This window comes from Blennius ocellaris (assembly GCF_963422515.1).
Source record: "Blennius ocellaris genome assembly, chromosome: 20".
Classification (NCBI taxonomy): domain Eukaryota; kingdom Metazoa; phylum Chordata; class Actinopteri; order Blenniiformes; family Blenniidae; genus Blennius; species Blennius ocellaris.
The window spans coordinates 15,514,447-15,530,950 of NC_137669.1; the positions used below are offsets into that span (position 1 = coordinate 15,514,447).

Genomic DNA, 16,504 nt, shown 5'->3' on the forward strand with positions numbered 1-16,504 from the left:
GGGTGACAGCTATCCGGCGCCGAGCACCGAGACACTCAGACGGAAGAGCCATGGCGGCCGCGGGTGGAGGGAAAATTAGAAGCAGGAGATATCACATCGCCTCGAAACCTTACGCCAAGAGCAAGCAGGTAAATCCCATGTCGGCGTTCACGTCAAACTCCTGAAACTAGACCACTGGAGTGGTTGTGGCGCCACCGCCTCTCGGCTTGTGTTTTTGTTTTGTTGGGAGACATTTCACGGCCTGCTCGTGGCCTCCACGCGCTGCTAGCATGTTCAGGAAATGCTAGTGAGGTTAGCACAATCAGGCGGTCTTGACAGGTCAAATCATGCCGCTGTATTTTATTGAGACTCCTCCATTCTAATTTGTTGATGTAGTTTAGCCGCGGCGGACTGAGACAACCAACCGCGAGTCGGTTTTCAAATCGTTCGCTGTCAGCAAAGTTAACAGGAAGTAGGATTCTTAGTATTTAGCCCATTAGCTCATGCGAGCTAAGCGGTTAACGCTGGAGAGCAGCGCATTGTTGTCTTCGGCGTTTAAGTTTTAACAGCTTCGCACCTCTGCAGGTGGAAGTGACATGGTCACTTGGCGCTGCATTACAAATGTCCACCTTTGTACCCAACTGTCTCCCGCCCAGGAGGCATTTTTTGATGCGGTGTTGCTCGTCTTCGGTGCCCATCTAACAGACCCTCTGCTAGCATTAGCCAAATCTCAGCCAGCTGAATTGCGCAGGAAGCGTTGGCCATGTGTACGCTCTCTCACATGGTGGCCACTCGCCGCCTGGTCGTCGGCGCCGGGAGCTTCGAAATGTCCCTAATTTACCGTACACAACTCGTTTTTTTTAATTGATGCATGACGAGTGAAATGTAAATTATTTGTCAACCCGGAGTAAAGTTTATTGGCGGCAGCAAAGCTGACATTGATGTCAACTATCTTCCTCGTCAACAGAAAAATGAACATCATCATCATCATCATCAGTCATTTGCTGCGCTTTTGATGTGCTCCAGCCAACTGGAGCAAGTTAATAATTGCTTTTGTCAGACACCAGTTATTCTCGTCTGTGTTAATCAATTGTTACATGTCTTACAGAGTAGCACAACAATTTGAAGCCGCATAAATACCAAGTCGGTTACTTATTAGGCCCTCCCTCTGCTGTCTGCAGAAATTTTAGGTCAATCTAGGATCCTGTAAAGTTCCACTGAGATCCTGTTTTTTTTTTACTATTCAATAATGTGATGGCCTTGTTCTGTATAAGAGAGGGAAACTATTTGCAATTTTATAAGCTTTTCACAGATATGCCTCATTGACCAAAACCACATTAGTGTCCTCGTCTTTTAATGTCCTTAGATGACTTATATTAATTCTGCTCACCCTCCAGATGCTAAGATTTTTGTTAAACATTTCTTCATATTTAAGCATGAAAAATCACAGGAAATATTCTTAAAACATGTGCACATGGATTTAGTTTACCGGCTCACATACCTTTAGAATTTAATGTAATTGTCAGACATTTGTTGGTTTATGGGGGATTGCAACTTCTATGACACTCTCTTAGACTGCCTTCATTAATTAAGCAGTAAACCAGTGTGCTCGAACAACATCACAGTTATGCCAATATACCTTGAATGAGAACCAAATGTAATCTGTTGCTTGGCCTATTGTATGTAGCCGAGAGTGAACAATGAAACCTGCTCAATAAGGCTATTGAGTAAAATAGTTTAGATAAGCTGTTCCTGCTTTACATCAGTCATACCTTTTCTGATAATAATTGGAGTTGTAATCATTCGACACAGTGAAGATGAATGCAAGTACACCCACAAGCATGAACCGTTTGCACTGAGAAAAAAATAAAGCACTTCATACATTAACTTGCACGTGATTGGTTATTGTCACCGGACAGGAACAACCAGAGGGGGTCTTATTGTAGTCATTTGCTTTGAGTTGACGTGTGTTTGCTGTGTTAATCTTTCAAACAAAGTCTTTTTTTTCAACTGTTGGGCTTCTTTTGATGTTAAGGTCCTTGTCTCTGTATTCCATCTCAGGAGCAACCAATGTTTGATTATTAGACACTGACTTGGTGAAAAAGGTATTTGTTCAGGGTTCCTCACGTGAGTAAAATGGAGGGATTCATTTATTTCCATCAACAAGCTGATTCAGTTAGATTTTTTCTTTTCTTTTCAGTTAAGCTAAATACAAACATGGATTAAATGATTTCACAGGGGATATAATCTGTTTATTCACATGCAGCGACTCAGAAGTAGTTAATCTTTCAGCTTCTTTTAAAACATAGTTGACGTCCACTTACCCTAAAGTATCAATCATCCAAATCTTGATTGCTGTTGTTGAAAAGCTGGGTTTAGGCTTTTCTTATGCTTGGCTTGACTTGCACAGCATTTGTTGCTAAAAAAAGAAGTAACTTGACAAGACATGTAATGTTTGCACTATTGCTGACTGTATTCACCTTACAACAGTGATGCACCTTGTATCTGTGTCCATCTTGCTTGTATTTATCTTCTCGCACAGAATGAATGCAATAGTTGTGCTGGTACAGTGGTTTCAGCAAGTCTCAGGTTACATGTTCTCCCTCGTGTCTTTTGTTTTTACTTGTTCTCATTGGGCAAGTTCACACTGCTGGGAAATGCAACCCAATTCTGATTCTTGCTTTTCTAACAAGTGACCCATATCCCACCTATTTTGTGGCCTTGTGAACGCTGCAATTCAGATTTTCTTTTCCTCACCAGACCCAGGCCTTGGTCATATGTGGTACCAATTCAGATAATTTTCTACATGTGACTTTCCCTCGTCATTTTGGCTATATATTGTAGTAATCACTCGTAATCACTTAAAAATGGATCTATGCGCATTGAACAGTGTTGCCAGATATTGCAGGTATCCCCCAAATGTGGAGAGAAATTCTCTTATCCTTTAACTTTGTTTATTTTGTGCAGTTTTATGCTTGTGGTGTGTTCTTCAATACACCTATACTAGTTTATTGGTTTTTCACACGATTTCTACACAGGCTGAGATTTTTGATGATTTTTATGTCCTTTGGACTTGAAAGAGTGAGTCACACCTGGTTGCCCTGGTGCTGACCATTGTGCCATCCATATTTACTTCTGTAAATGGCGTGTGCGGCGTGACTTCATGCCATCTTCTGCACGTGCGCTCTGGGGCCCGGGAACATCTGGTCCGATCACGCTCACGCAGCAGTCTGATGGAGGTCGCCTTCAAAATGATCACAATGTAAATGATCACTCAAAAAATCGGAATTGAGCATCAAGACCTGCAGTTTGAACGTAGTCATAGTGTGTGATAGGAACTGCTCAATGCTTTGTACTGCGCACTGCCATATTCTGTCAAAGTTATTGGTTTGCACTTGAGTTGTCAATTGTTTGTGCAAATTTGCAGCTGCTTTTGTTTCATGACTCCTTTTTGTGTGTGTGTGCTGTTAAAACCAGCATTATTTTGGTTATTACACTTGTTCATCGGATAAAGCCGTGTGTATTTGCACCAAGGGTAAAGTACAGTGTGGCCCACAGGTGGGTTTCATAGATAAGGATTAGACAAGAAGTGCATGTCTGTTATCGGGTGCTGAAAGCTACTACGAGGCACACGAGCGGCAACATGAAGAGATGCACTTGCTAACTTGCGCCGTCACTCAGCCTTTCTTGTCTTGCTACTGTTTTATTTCAGCTGGAGGCAGCATGGGAACTGCCTTGTATTCTGCTCTTCAATACAGCTTTTCCTTAACTTCTATTTTAATTTCATTAATATCATAGATTTGAGTCACATTTCGTCATGTATATAAACACTTCATGTGAGTTCAATGGATCTTACATGCATTTTAATTAGGATTTGTTTTTGTTTCTGAATGACATGAACTCCTAATAGGCACTTTTTGTGGAGAATCTTAAGTCGGTGCCCTCCATTGTGCTTTTCTACATTTTTGAGTTATGTTTCTAGATCTTTCAGTGGAGAGGTCTTTAGATCTTGAAATCCTCTAAATTAAGTTACTTTGTGTTTTGTAGGAGATCAAGCTCAATCTTATCAATTGGGATATTTAGCCATGGCACGGTGCAGATCAGAGTCTCTATCTCATTTTTTCCTCACAGCACACACAGTGGCTGACCCAGTTTCTGTCAAACTCTGTATTTTGTTTTTGTTTTCTGTGGATTGGTGAAGCCAGACGGCCTCTAGTTTCCAGTGGGCCTGCACAGCCAATTAACAAAGAACCCTCAGCTTTTCTTTTCTCCCCTCTTTTTCAATCTAAAGCGTTCAATTGTGTTTTTATGATTCTCAAAATAACTTGGGAGCTCATGTGCCACAAATAAAAAATGTTTTTCTTAATTTAACATGTATCAGGTTTTTATCCAGTCCAAATTTTATGGATTTTTTTCTCATGAGAAAGCAGCATGGAAATTCTTGACTCTTTGGTACTTTTGTGTTGTAAAATTCTCACTCGCTTATTTTATCCCGTTTTTTCTCCCCTTACGTATTTAACAGCAGCCGTCAGGCCTCATAAGCCGAGTGACAGACACGGTGAAAAGCATCGTTCCTTCCTGGCTGCAGAAATACTTTAATAACGGAGATGCTCCAGAAGAAGGAGCGTCGGTACAGAGGACAGAGCAGAACTGCCAGTCTCCTCCTAATGGCAGCGAGGAGGGTCCTCCTACACTCGATGGACGAGACTCCCCCGAGCCCGAGCCCAGCACGAGTAACACAGGTAAGGAATCCGTTTGTGAGGAAACAACTCCCAACTGTTATTTCCATCCCCGTTGGTTGTGTTACGAACTCATGTGTGTTTTCCCTTCTGCACAGAACCTTCAACAAGCCGGGCAACCCTGAACTTTCAGGAAAACATGCTCTCTCGGCCTCCTCTCAGTCGTTCTCATCTCCATTTCACGCCGCTGGACACTTTCTCCACAGCCTTTGGAGGCTCCAGCAGCATGTTCTCACAGCCCTCCACCTCCTCGGCCCCAGGACCTTTATCCACGGGCTACTCCTTGGTCAAAGAAATCAAGGACAACCTTTCAGTGCACGAAGATGACAACATCTCCACCACCAGTGGATTCTCGTCCCGTGCATCTGACAAAGGTGAGGATGGTGTTGCCAAACTCTGAGTGGACTAAAAACGTTCTTACCAAAATGAGACGTGTTTTCAGGAAGGCGTTTTCGCCTGGGATCCGTTAAAGTTATTAATTTAGGCTCAAAGACCAACAGCTCACTTTTCCTCAGACTCAATCTGTATACTTTACATAAATTAGCATGCACAAGGCTATTTTACAAATGATGCCTTTTGTTATTCTTTGTTAAGAAGAATTCCCCCAAATGACTAGTGCTGCACCATTAGGAGCACGGACACCCAAAAAACATTAAAACATGCAGGAATCTTTAAGGACAGGATGTAATTTTCTAGTTTAATGTAACATTTAATCAAGTATTTTAAACAAACATGCAGATTACAAAGCCTGCAAAAGGAAAACACTGCGCAGGTTTTTAATTCCAGATGCGGTTTTGTTTCAGTGTTGAAGCCTCCAAATTCTTTTCCTGCTTTTTGTGATTTTGCTCTCAGCTGAGAAAGACAAAGTCTGTTGCACACGGTTTTGTTTGTCATTTAGACATCCAGTTCCTTTCAAAAAGAAATGTTAAAGCAGAATAAAATGTTGTCAACCAATCCATGAGAGGTCAGCCATGTGTCATGATAACAAACAGTCGGCAGGGTTTTTTTTAAACACTACGCCCACTGCTTCATGCAGCCTCAGCAGAAAGTGGAAGTTATCTGCAAAGGATTTGTTGGGCTGAGAACCTGCAACCTTGTTCACTTAACAGTATTATGTTGGTATAAATGTCCCATAATTGCAACAGTTATTGTAAACAAAGATTATCTGCAAAGATCTACCTGGAAAAAATATGTATTGTTTTGTTTTTGCATGAAGACTTGTTTTAGTGGTTAAGCTGCAGAACTACTGTGAAATGTTTTATACTTCATCAAACACTATACAGATTTCTGAACTGGATCAATGTACATATTTTTTCGCATTAGTTTGAAGCGTTCTCACTATTTTCCCCCAGATGTTCCCACCTCCAAAACATCATCGCTTCCTCAGCTTTGGTCTCCGGAGACCGACCGGACGCACTCTGGTCCTCAGCCTTCACAATCCAGTCTGAAAAAACCTGCATTCAACCTGTCAGTCTTTAGAACCTCATCCAATGTGAGTATCTGTATGTCCTTTAACATGCTGAGTTGGTCTGTGAACATTATGATGATTGTTTTACACCCAGATCTGTGATGCAGAACTGAATGTTTTTAAAGCTTTTTCAGCTCGGACTCTGGTTGTAAGTGACCCAATTAAATGTAAAATTCCAATTTAGCAGTCTAAACTGCTCTATAATCAACCATGCCACAATGATGATGGGCAATTATCTGAAGTAAGGTAAATGTTCTAAATGATTGAACTTAATACCTTATAGTGCTGAATTTATTGCATTTATAATGTAAAAAAATGTTTTATCACTCCCCTCAAAAGCTTGTTTCCTATTTTATTTTAGTTTCACTTGAGTGATGTTGACTGTTGACTTACTTTCAGTTTGAGCCAACAAAAGTCGGTTTAACCAGCTCTAAACAAACTTCTTTTGTTGTGACTAATATTTTAACAATGGAAGAAAAGAAACAAAACGGTACATGTGACTGCAAAAATTGGAGCTTGTCACATGTGTGTGTGTGAAACAACTCTGGTGTCACAATAAATACTTTCCTATGTAAAACCATATGACGTGGGAATGTAAATATATATTTTATTGGATAGTTGGCAGGGCTTACCTTACATAAGTGTGCTTTTTTCCATTTATGGGCAAAGAAGCGGCAATGTTATTTGGCTTGAAAACTCCTTTTGGAGGTCTTTGTAGCTTGCTGGAGCTTGTGTCCAGTGAAGCAGGTTTTGTTTTCAATACATTGGAAATGTCAATATTGAGCGATTTGCGATAAATGCTCCTTCCCCCTGATGTATCTAATGCAATCTACTCCTGTTCAGTCATCACTAAACAGCACAGTGCTGAACTCCAGCCAGCTGGGAGATTCACCCAACTACCCTGGGAAGACGACATACGGCGGAGCGTCGGCAGTCAGAACCTCCCGCACTCGTCCCGGAACACCGTACCAGGTCACACAAACGCACGCACATATAATAAGTAGAAATCTTTTAGCTAAGAGCTGAACAGTTTTGTTAACGCCTGCATCAATTGTCTTGGCTGTCACTCGGAGCATCCGCGTAACTGAAATGGGTATGTAATCAGTTTATTTGGCAGCAAACTAAAGCCGCTCATCTGATGTTTAGGCCCCGGTGAGGAGACAGATCAAGGCCAAGCCTGCAGGCACTCAGCCGTGCGGGGTGACCAGCGCCACCGCCAGACGGATCCTGCAGTCATTGGAGCGCATGTCTAGTCCACTAGCTGTGAGTTCCAGCCACTGGCGCTTTCTCTGCTACTTCTTAGCTTTATCTCTGGTTGTGATGCAATTTTGATTTGCTACTGTTGAGCATGCAGTTATAAATTTTGAGTCATAATGTCACAGCAGCTGCAGGAAACATAGTTTGTCTTGAACAGCTGCGCTTTGATTTGTCTTGATTCACCAGGACGCCAAAAGAATCCCAGCAGGCGCTTCACACATCCTGTCACCAGTACGTCTTTTTATTGTTCAACATCAGTGTGTGCATTTCTCTTGACAGTCGATTCGCTCCAACCATAAAACATTGTATTTCTGCAACAGTCTTTACAGGCAGTGGATGGCATGAATCTGGATGTTCCACATCATCAGTCCAAAAAGAAAAGGGTAAGTAAAGCTTTTCAATTTTCTGTGATTATATTCCTTCATGTCGGCTCTATCAAGAGCAGAATTGGTCTCGTAGCTCAACATGTTTGGTCTCGTTTCTAATCCCACAATGTCCTCACATGACCTGAAAGCTTAAGTATGCAGATCAGCAACTGAACACCACTGGTGTTTCTGCTCTATGTGCGTAGCAATGTGAAGAAATACATCATTGTTCAACATCAACAGCATTTGCTGTGGTTTGTCTTCCTGTTATTTCCTAAAGCACTGCATGTTGGCTTCTCGCATGAACAACATTCTCCTCAGCTGTTCCCCACTGTGTGTGTGTGCCTTTTGTACGTGTGTGTGTAGTCATACAGACACACTTGTGCTGTTTGGTTTATAACGATAATAATACATTATTTATATAGCACTTTTAAGAACAGTTGTTGCACAAAGTGCATTACAGTATATTACAGTACAGTTTTTGAAAGTGTGTTCAGAGTAGTTCATTGTTAAAACTGTGCCAGCTCTGAGTTGGACTTGTTTTTTTTCAGTAATTACTGTTGGCCCTTCCCAGCTGTGGCAACTGCTTGGTGAGGGGGTAAACAATGCTGCATTGACGCACACAGGTCCACAACCACGAAACCTGTGAAAATCAGCAAAGCAATCTGACATGCCAGCCTTTTAGTGATTGCTCTGACCTTTGGACTCAAAAATCAACAAATTGAATTGAGAGGAATATAAGTTTCTATCAACTAGACCGAGTTTGAAAAAGTGTGGCCTGTGTGAAAAAGGCATTCCTTATCTCAGTTTCATGTTTGAAAGGAATACGACAGTAATCTGATTGATTCCTTGTGACACATCCTGCTGTGGTTGTATTTTAACCTGAACGACTTTTGAAAATTCAGATGGAGCTGAGCCTCCCTCCCGTGCAGAAACTTGTGGTTCCTGTTGCGACACCAGTGTCAGGAAATCGCTCCGTGTCGTTCAGGCCCACATTGACCCCCGGAGGGGTGAGCCGAGCCGTCGAGAGAGCAGTGAGGGAGACCGTACGTATCTCACTTATTTTACTTCATAATCTCAATCCACCTGTATAAATGCAGACAAGTGTCCTGTTTTTCTGATTTTGTTTTTTGTCGTTGCTTCAGCCTACAAGACAATCACCCCAACTACCTGAAGCAACCCCAGGTCAATCCCTAAGGTGAGACACAGTGACTTAACCACATTCAAATATGACTCACTGAGATGAGAAAACTTTGTAAAGCAATTAACTCTTTGATTTCATTTGCTAATTGAATCGAATGCATTTTTTTGGTCATACTGTTTATTTTCAGCTGCATCATTGTATGATTGCAATATTGATTTATTTTTCTTCCATGGGGTCCTGCAGCACAATGATTTCCAGCGGGCCTGTCTATCCACTGTCCAGCACCCCTGCAGCCAGCAGCACCGCCTCTGGGGGCGGCAAGATGAAGAGAGAGAGGACCACCACACGGCCCTCCAACAAACACCACGATGATGACGAGGTGAGAGTTTTACTTGAAGGATACCTCGGCAAAGTATTGTTTAAAAGCGAGGATCAGACCCTGATATGAACTGTAACTAAAAACAGAAACCTTTCTGTAACTGCGCTTTGATATAAGATATCCTCAGTGAAAGGAGTTTCATAGAAATGTTACTTGCTGTGGTCCCCAGGTTGCCGAGGCACCAAACCTCCCATCGATCTCGCTTCCCATCGGCACATCGGCCCTGCCCACATTCAGCTTCTCATCTCCACTTCCACCTCCCACCACCTCCGCGTCCATCAGCTCCACCTCTAAGATCACGGCCACAACTCCCGCCAAGGACGCGCTCACCAACAAGGTCTGTTTCGAAACCGCCACTCTCTGTTCTAGTGACGCTGCATGTGCTGCAATAAACAAGACTGTGCTAAATGTTTCTCCTCGCAGGATCCACCAAAGGCTTCAACACCCCCCTCTGTACCATTTACATTCTCCTCTCCTATTGTCAAAGCCACTGCTGCTAGCCCGCCTTCCTTTTCTCCTTCTGTGAGTAAAATGTTATTTCTTTTGGTGAGCACATCACTAATTGTCCCAGTTGCCACGATTATGATGATTTTCTTTTCTTGTAGGATGGATTTATTTTCAGTGCACCTGTAGCAAAGTTGGGTCCCTCCATGTCAAATGGGAAGCTGGCCGCTTTCGGTGCAGCAGCAGGTGAGATGCTGCACTTGGCTTCCTGTTGTATCTTGGTGACAAAGGGGAACTGGACGTCAGTTTTGATCCTGTGTTTTTGTTTTTGTTTTCTCTCCACAGTGAAGTCGACAGCCACCAAAAGCACAGAAGATTTTGAAGGACCTTTCAAACCAGCCAAGGCCTTGAAGCAGGGCAGCGTGCTCGACCTCCTCAAAGCACCCGGTGAGAGTTTAGCTCCTTTATGGTTTGCTTGTTTTTAACGAGACTGAATCTGCAAGATCAGCGTTTTATTTCGGCGTTTGTCTTCTCCAGGCTTTGCCTCACCCGTCGCCCAAGTTTCCCCAAGCCCCGAAACCACACCCCAACCAAAGCCAGCACAATCGACGGCTTCCACCACCGCCACTTCGACCTCCGCCCCTTCAACAGGGTTTGCTGGGTTTTTCAAAGCCTCATCAGACTGGACCTGCGACGTCTGCTTGGTTGAGAACAAGCTGTCGGACACCAAGTGTGTTTGCTGTGCGGCTCCGCAGCCCAACGCTTCATCCAAGTCCTCAGACAGTAAACAATCTCCTGCACCTTCTGTTGGCCAGGAGAGCAGCAGCAGCAGCAGCACGAACACCACTACAACGACAACAGCCACCGCCACAGGTTTTGGCACAATGTTTTCCAAACCGACAGGAACTTGGGACTGCGATACGTGTCTCGTTCTCAATAAGCCCGACGCAGTAAAGTGCGTGGCCTGTGAAACGGCCAAACCTGGGACGGGACTCAAACCGTCCCTGACCCTCCCCTCGGCCTTCTCAGCTGTTAAGACTGTTTCAGCCCCTGCAGAGCCTGCTTCAACAGGGCTCATTGGGTTTGGCGACAAGTTCAAGAAACCTGAGGGCGCATGGGAGTGCGATACATGTATGGTACAGAACAAGGCCGAGGACACCAAGTGTGTGGCCTGCACGAGTCCCAAACCAGGTAATGAGTCCACGGGATTAACATTGTATTATTTTCAGTTTTGTCAAAAAAAAAAATCAATGGTTGTTTTGTAAACACCATCCCTTCCTTGTGCATCTTCAAGGTGCTTCAGCAGACGCCACTTCATCAGCCAGCAGTGCCCCGGTGTTTGGACTGGGAGACAAGTTTAAAAAGCCGGAGGGGGCCTGGGAGTGTGACGTCTGTCTGGTGCAGAACAAGGCTGCAGATGTGCAGTGTGTAGCCTGTCAATCAGCCAAGCCCGGCGCTACTGTGGAGCCCAAGGGTAACAAAGGCCATCTGCTTTTTCTGTTTTTGTATATATATTTTTTTTAATACATTAAGTTGAAGGATTCATTTTAATGACTTTTATCTTTAATGCATATCCTGCTTCTTTCTTCATGATTATTTTTCTTGTTCCTCTGCAGCCTTTGCTTCTTTTGGAACACCGGCTGGTGGGACTGCTCTTGGCTCTTCTACCTCTACTTCTGGGGGCTTCAAGTTTGGCACATCAGACAGTACTTCAGGAGGTTTAAAGTTTGGGGGTTCACTCACGGAGGCAACCTCTTCTACAAGTGGATTCATATTTGGGGCCCCGTTTGGAAGCTCCACAGCAGAGACTACTAAGGACAATGCGGCCTCATCAGGGTTCAAGTTTGGCGGCTCATCTGAGGGCTTTAAATTTGGAGCTGCCTCGAGCGATGACAAAAAGTCAGAGCAGCCGGCGGCGGGTTCCGGGTTTAAGTTTGGAGCTAGTGGTGGTATAGTGTTTGGAACTGGATCTTCTAGCACAGAAAGTAACTCTTCTAAAGGTGGCTTCACGTTTGGACTGTCAAAACCCGAAGAGAAACCCTCAGACCCGACCACCACGTGTTCCTCCTCTGTAAGTTTCACTTCCGATCCACCGGCTCAAGAAAAGGCTAACGGTGAGGCGTCATCAAATGACGCCACATCGACAAACGGCAACACGGCGACCACAGCCGGGTCGGTGTTTGGGAGGTTGGGCGAGGCGAGTTCAACTACCAACGCATCACAAGGCAGCGCTGCTTTTGGCTCATTACAGGCGAACAAGGAGCCGGCCGCTCCCACGTTCACCTTCGGAAAACCGGAGGACAAGAAGGACTCCGCCGTGCCGTCTAACTTTCTTTTTGGTGCAGCTAGTAAGGAGGCCGATCCCGCGGTCGCAACGAAAGGCGGCTTTTCTTTCAACAAGCCCAGCGCTCCGACAGAACAACCTCCACCGGCTTTCACCTTCGGGAAGCCAGCAGATAAGAGCGAAGCCGTCACTGCAGACGCTCCGAAACCCACCTTCACTTTTGGACAAAATGCTGCAGGTATTTTGGTTCTTTTATTTTCCCCCACCACCCAAAAAAAAAAACCCAATGTAATCCTTACACTAGCATTTTCCAACAGATTACAAGGATAAAATGTGCTAATAAGCTTTAGAGTTGCTTGTTGTTGGATTAAGCTTCCTGCTTCTGGTTATGCTCAGCTAAATAACTTTCTGATCACAACATAGATGCAACAGTAGTTTATGTCTCTGGTCAACCTCAGTCTGGATCATTTTTACCTGATGTATCACGACTAAGTTTAGTCCTTTGTCAGTCAATTCCCAAACATTTAAAGACTCGACAATAACGGGAGGGTTTATTACAGGCTTGTTAAGAGTGTTGATTGAAGCTCACAGCCACAAAGGGGGGCAATTACTCACTTAACGCTAATTACCAGTGACTTGCACAACAACTAAATGACATTGAAAGCCACACCACTCACACTCATGGTTCTAAAAATCCCAGCTCTCCTGCATACATCTTCCATTTTAATAATGTGTAGCGTCATGGAGCTGATCGCTGCAATGCATTGTGGGATTTTCTGTTCGTAGTATTTAAGATGTAATTATTGGGGGTTATATTATGTTTGTAGTGTTGGTAATGGCTGTGTTGTGTTTTTGTTGTTCACGTAGTTCATCTCATTTAGTTTATTAGTTTAGCAGTGTAGAGGGTTTTTTATGTAGTGTCCTCCTGCTAGTGTTCCTGTTGGTGAGTGTCAAAACAAAAGCCTATGTTCCGCACGTCTGGTGTCAAGCACAAGCGTAATTCCTCGAGTGCCTCTTTGACATTGCACCGACAATGTGAGGAATGGTTTGTCATCGTGCCTCCTGGCATAGTTGATCGTAAGCAAAATTAAAGCCACTGAATCAAGTTTATATTAAATAATTGTGCTTGTTTATTTTATTCACAACCCCAAAAGAATAAAAAAAAAAAAAACAAGAACTGTCAAAATCAAGCACAGTTGTAATGTGCATGGCAGAGTAACTTGTTATTTTCAGTAGCCTTGCCAAAGTGTTGTGACTCACGACAAACATCTCCTCCTCCTGAACAGATTCTGCAGCTCCAAAAGCAACATTTTGTTTCATGGCAGGCTCCAACCCGGCCAACTCCACGAGCTCCACCACTACGTCGTCCTCCACCCCAACCCCCGGCCTGTTTGGCGGCGGCATCGCCGCCACCACGAGCAGCAGCTCCTCCACCCCGGCGCCGGCTCCTGCTCCGTCTGCTGCCCCCAGCACTTTCATGTTCGGTCAGCCGGCCGCCGCCTCCAGCGACGCTCCTCCGGCGAAAGCCTTCCTCTTCGGCCATAGTCCAGACAGCCAGCCGCCTGCCGCCACTGCTGCTCCGCTGAACTCCACTCCGGCCCCGGCTCCCGCTCAGCCCTTCATCTTCGGCGCTTCTGCCAACGCTGCTCCTCCCGCCGCCGCTCCCTCATTCAGTTTCGGAGCTGCAGCGCCCCCTGCTGCCTCTTCATCAGGTCTGGATTCGATTCAATTGTTGTTTCGACTTGAATTGGTCTGCTGACCATATGTAAACTACTGCACTCGTGATCTTGAGCTCGTGTTTATCTTCTCTCTGTGTCACTCGCAGCTCCATCTGCAGCACCGACCCCGTTCCCCTTCAATCCAGCGCCCTCAGGTGGGTTTGGGGCCAATCAGGCTCCGTCCTTTGGGTCATCCTTTGGATCTCCTTTCACGGCCCCGCCCTCCCAGGCCCCGGGCTTTGGGGCCAAAGCCAACGCCGCCCCCGTGTTTGGACAGCAGTCCAACTCCACCCCTGTGTTCGGTGGCGCTGCAAATTCTACACCAGGTGAGCCACCGTGATCACTTCCCAGTGCCTGGAGTCATATGAACCATGAAAGGGCTCACTTTTTATGTTTTGACACAATTTCCAGCAGGTGGAGGCTTTCAGTTTGGAGGCAGCAGTGGTTTCGGAGCAGCAAACAACACTTCAGGCGTGTTTACCTTCGGGGCGGGAGCCGCTGGCTCCACTGCTCCTGCCACCAACCCCTCCATCGCTCCCCAATCAGGAACCCCCGGAAGTGGATTCACCTTTAACCAACCTCCAGCGTTTAATATGGGGTATGTCGGCTTTTTACAAGAACCCGTGTTCTCTCAAGCCAGGCCAACGTGTTGAGGCCATGTTTATTTGAGCCGCCTTTATTCTAGTCCCGAAAACCCAATTCAATAAACGGGTCTTGTTTGTATCCTGACGCTGTTAAAACGACTTGCTTCAATCCTCCCAGGTCGGTTAAGTCCTTCACTGCCTCTCCAGCGGGTCAACAAGCCATCGCCGGGCGCAAGATCAAGACGGCGGTGCGGCGCAGGAAGTAGAGCCCCGTGGCCCGGACAACGGAAGCAGACGCAACTTAGACTTAACTGCTAAATGAAGTCCTGACCGGTCTCAACTGGACAAACGCTGAAATTGTTTGGGATGTGGATGTGGAAGCGTGTGGAGGCTCTGGAGCTCAGGTTGGACAGACTTAACATGTGGGTGGGATTCAGCTGTGGGCTCGAGTATTATTCAAACTTTCCACATATAAACATTATTTTAAGAGACCAGACCGCAGGACTTCACATCGAAACAACCGCTGACTGAACGATTGACACTGACGTACCAAACAACAATCAAGCAGAGACCCCCGCGCTTGGCATTAAAAAGAAAACAAGCAAAGACCGTCATATCTATATTTTCAACACCTGCAAATGTCTGCTCGACTTTAGGCATGACTTTTTGTAATAAAATTACAAAGGCAAAAACAGCAAATTTGAAGAGTTGCGAGTGTATACTTAATAATTAGTGTGGGTGCTCAGGTCCCGAGCTTTTGATATGCGGAGAGGTAGTGAGAGCTGTGTGGCGAATCTCCAGCGGGAATCCTGCAAACCGCTTCTCGCTTGGCGAGCGTGGAGGTGAAGCCACGGCGTCGACGCAGCGTGCTGTATGTACAGAGACGAGTGTGAAACCTTTGTGATGATGAATGCAGAGCGCTGGGTGTTTTTTTTTTCTCCCCCCTCCCCAACCTCCCATGTACAGACTTTGAGGTGTGTTTGGTTCCTTTGTACGTGCTGAGGTTCGCTTGTCGGTGTGTGTGTGTGTGTGCGCGTGTGTGTGTATGAAAACTTAAAAATGACAGTTGTTACCTGGAGCCGCCACAGGTGAGCAAGCAAATGAATGTTCCAAAACGAAACCAGAGGAGGAAGGAGGGCAGGGCTTGGGAGAGAGCAAAATGCATCCATGCACTGTGGAGGATGGACCGGGCTGGAGGGTCGTGCCCTCGTTCGACTCCTTTCGGACTTTATAAATGAATAGTTATGAAACTCCTGTTAAGTGTTTGATTTTTCTCTGGTTCTCTCCACATCTCTGCTCTTTGTGTTCCTCCTGTCTCTCTTATCTCAACCCTCCTACTACTCTCCCTTTATCTCTCACTGGCTCTCTCTCTTAATCTCTTTCTCTTAATTGGCCTTTGAATACTATTATAAAAACTTGTAAATAGTGATGTTTTTTTTTTTTTTTTAATCTGTGAAGTTGGATTTTTTTTTTTGTGTTACAAACTCCGCGTTAAGCTTTTTCTTTTCTTTTCTTTTTTTTTTTGTCTTTAGAATTTATGTAAATTCCTATATTCAAAGTTGCCCGAATCCATTTAAAAGGAGCTTAATGAAAATTGGAGAGCCTTTGATGACTAAAGGTATATTGGCTTTTCTGATCCACTTTTGTTTGGACCAAAACCAGTATTGTACAAAGTACTTAAGTATATATTTTTTTATTGCGTGTTTAAATGGACGAGGGTGACTTTGGATGTCGAGGAAGTCAGTTTAATTTTAAAGCCATGATTATTACTGGATGAGTGAGAAAATTCAAACCGTGGGTAATAACCATCAATAAAACTAGAAAACAAATGAGTCTCTTCTGGGTTCTTTTTTTTTTTTCCCCTCCCGAACAGGATCCACATTGTTTTACTCAATGGATATCTGAAAGAGCACGTTTTATCCCGTGAGCAATTTAAATGTGCTTTATCATATAATTTGAGATTTTAAAAAAGTTTATTCGGCACAAATGGATTGGCTGGCAGATTGTACAAGTCTGCAACGTGGTGAAAACTGATTTTAGTTGGTTTACATACGTTTGACAGTGAAAGAAACCAGATTCTAATGAACCAACATTAAATTGGTGAGGGGTATTGTGTCCATCAACGAAGTGGCTGTTTCCTACA

The 16,504-nt window shown here is 44.6% G+C and overlaps 1 protein-coding gene across 1 annotated transcript; it reads left to right on the forward strand.

The window, feature by feature from the left end:
- Nucleotides 1–11: 11 nt before the first annotated feature.
- nup153 (nucleoporin 153) lies at nucleotides 12–16,181 on the forward strand. Its single transcript, XM_080516566.1, has 22 exons — nucleotides 12–128; nucleotides 4,502–4,721; nucleotides 4,817–5,092; nucleotides 6,071–6,210; nucleotides 7,030–7,158; nucleotides 7,333–7,449; nucleotides 7,630–7,674; nucleotides 7,764–7,826; nucleotides 8,714–8,854; nucleotides 8,954–9,006; nucleotides 9,196–9,331; nucleotides 9,501–9,668; nucleotides 9,755–9,853; nucleotides 9,937–10,021; nucleotides 10,121–10,222; nucleotides 10,313–10,966; nucleotides 11,070–11,249; nucleotides 11,392–12,297; nucleotides 13,346–13,771; nucleotides 13,885–14,103; nucleotides 14,189–14,375; nucleotides 14,540–16,181. The coding sequence occupies exons 1-22, from the start codon at nucleotides 51–53 to the stop codon at nucleotides 14,625–14,627; spliced, it is 4,512 nt and encodes a 1,503-aa protein (XP_080372692.1). The 5' UTR covers nucleotides 12–50; the 3' UTR covers nucleotides 14,628–16,181.
- Nucleotides 16,182–16,504: the final 323 nt, after the last annotated feature.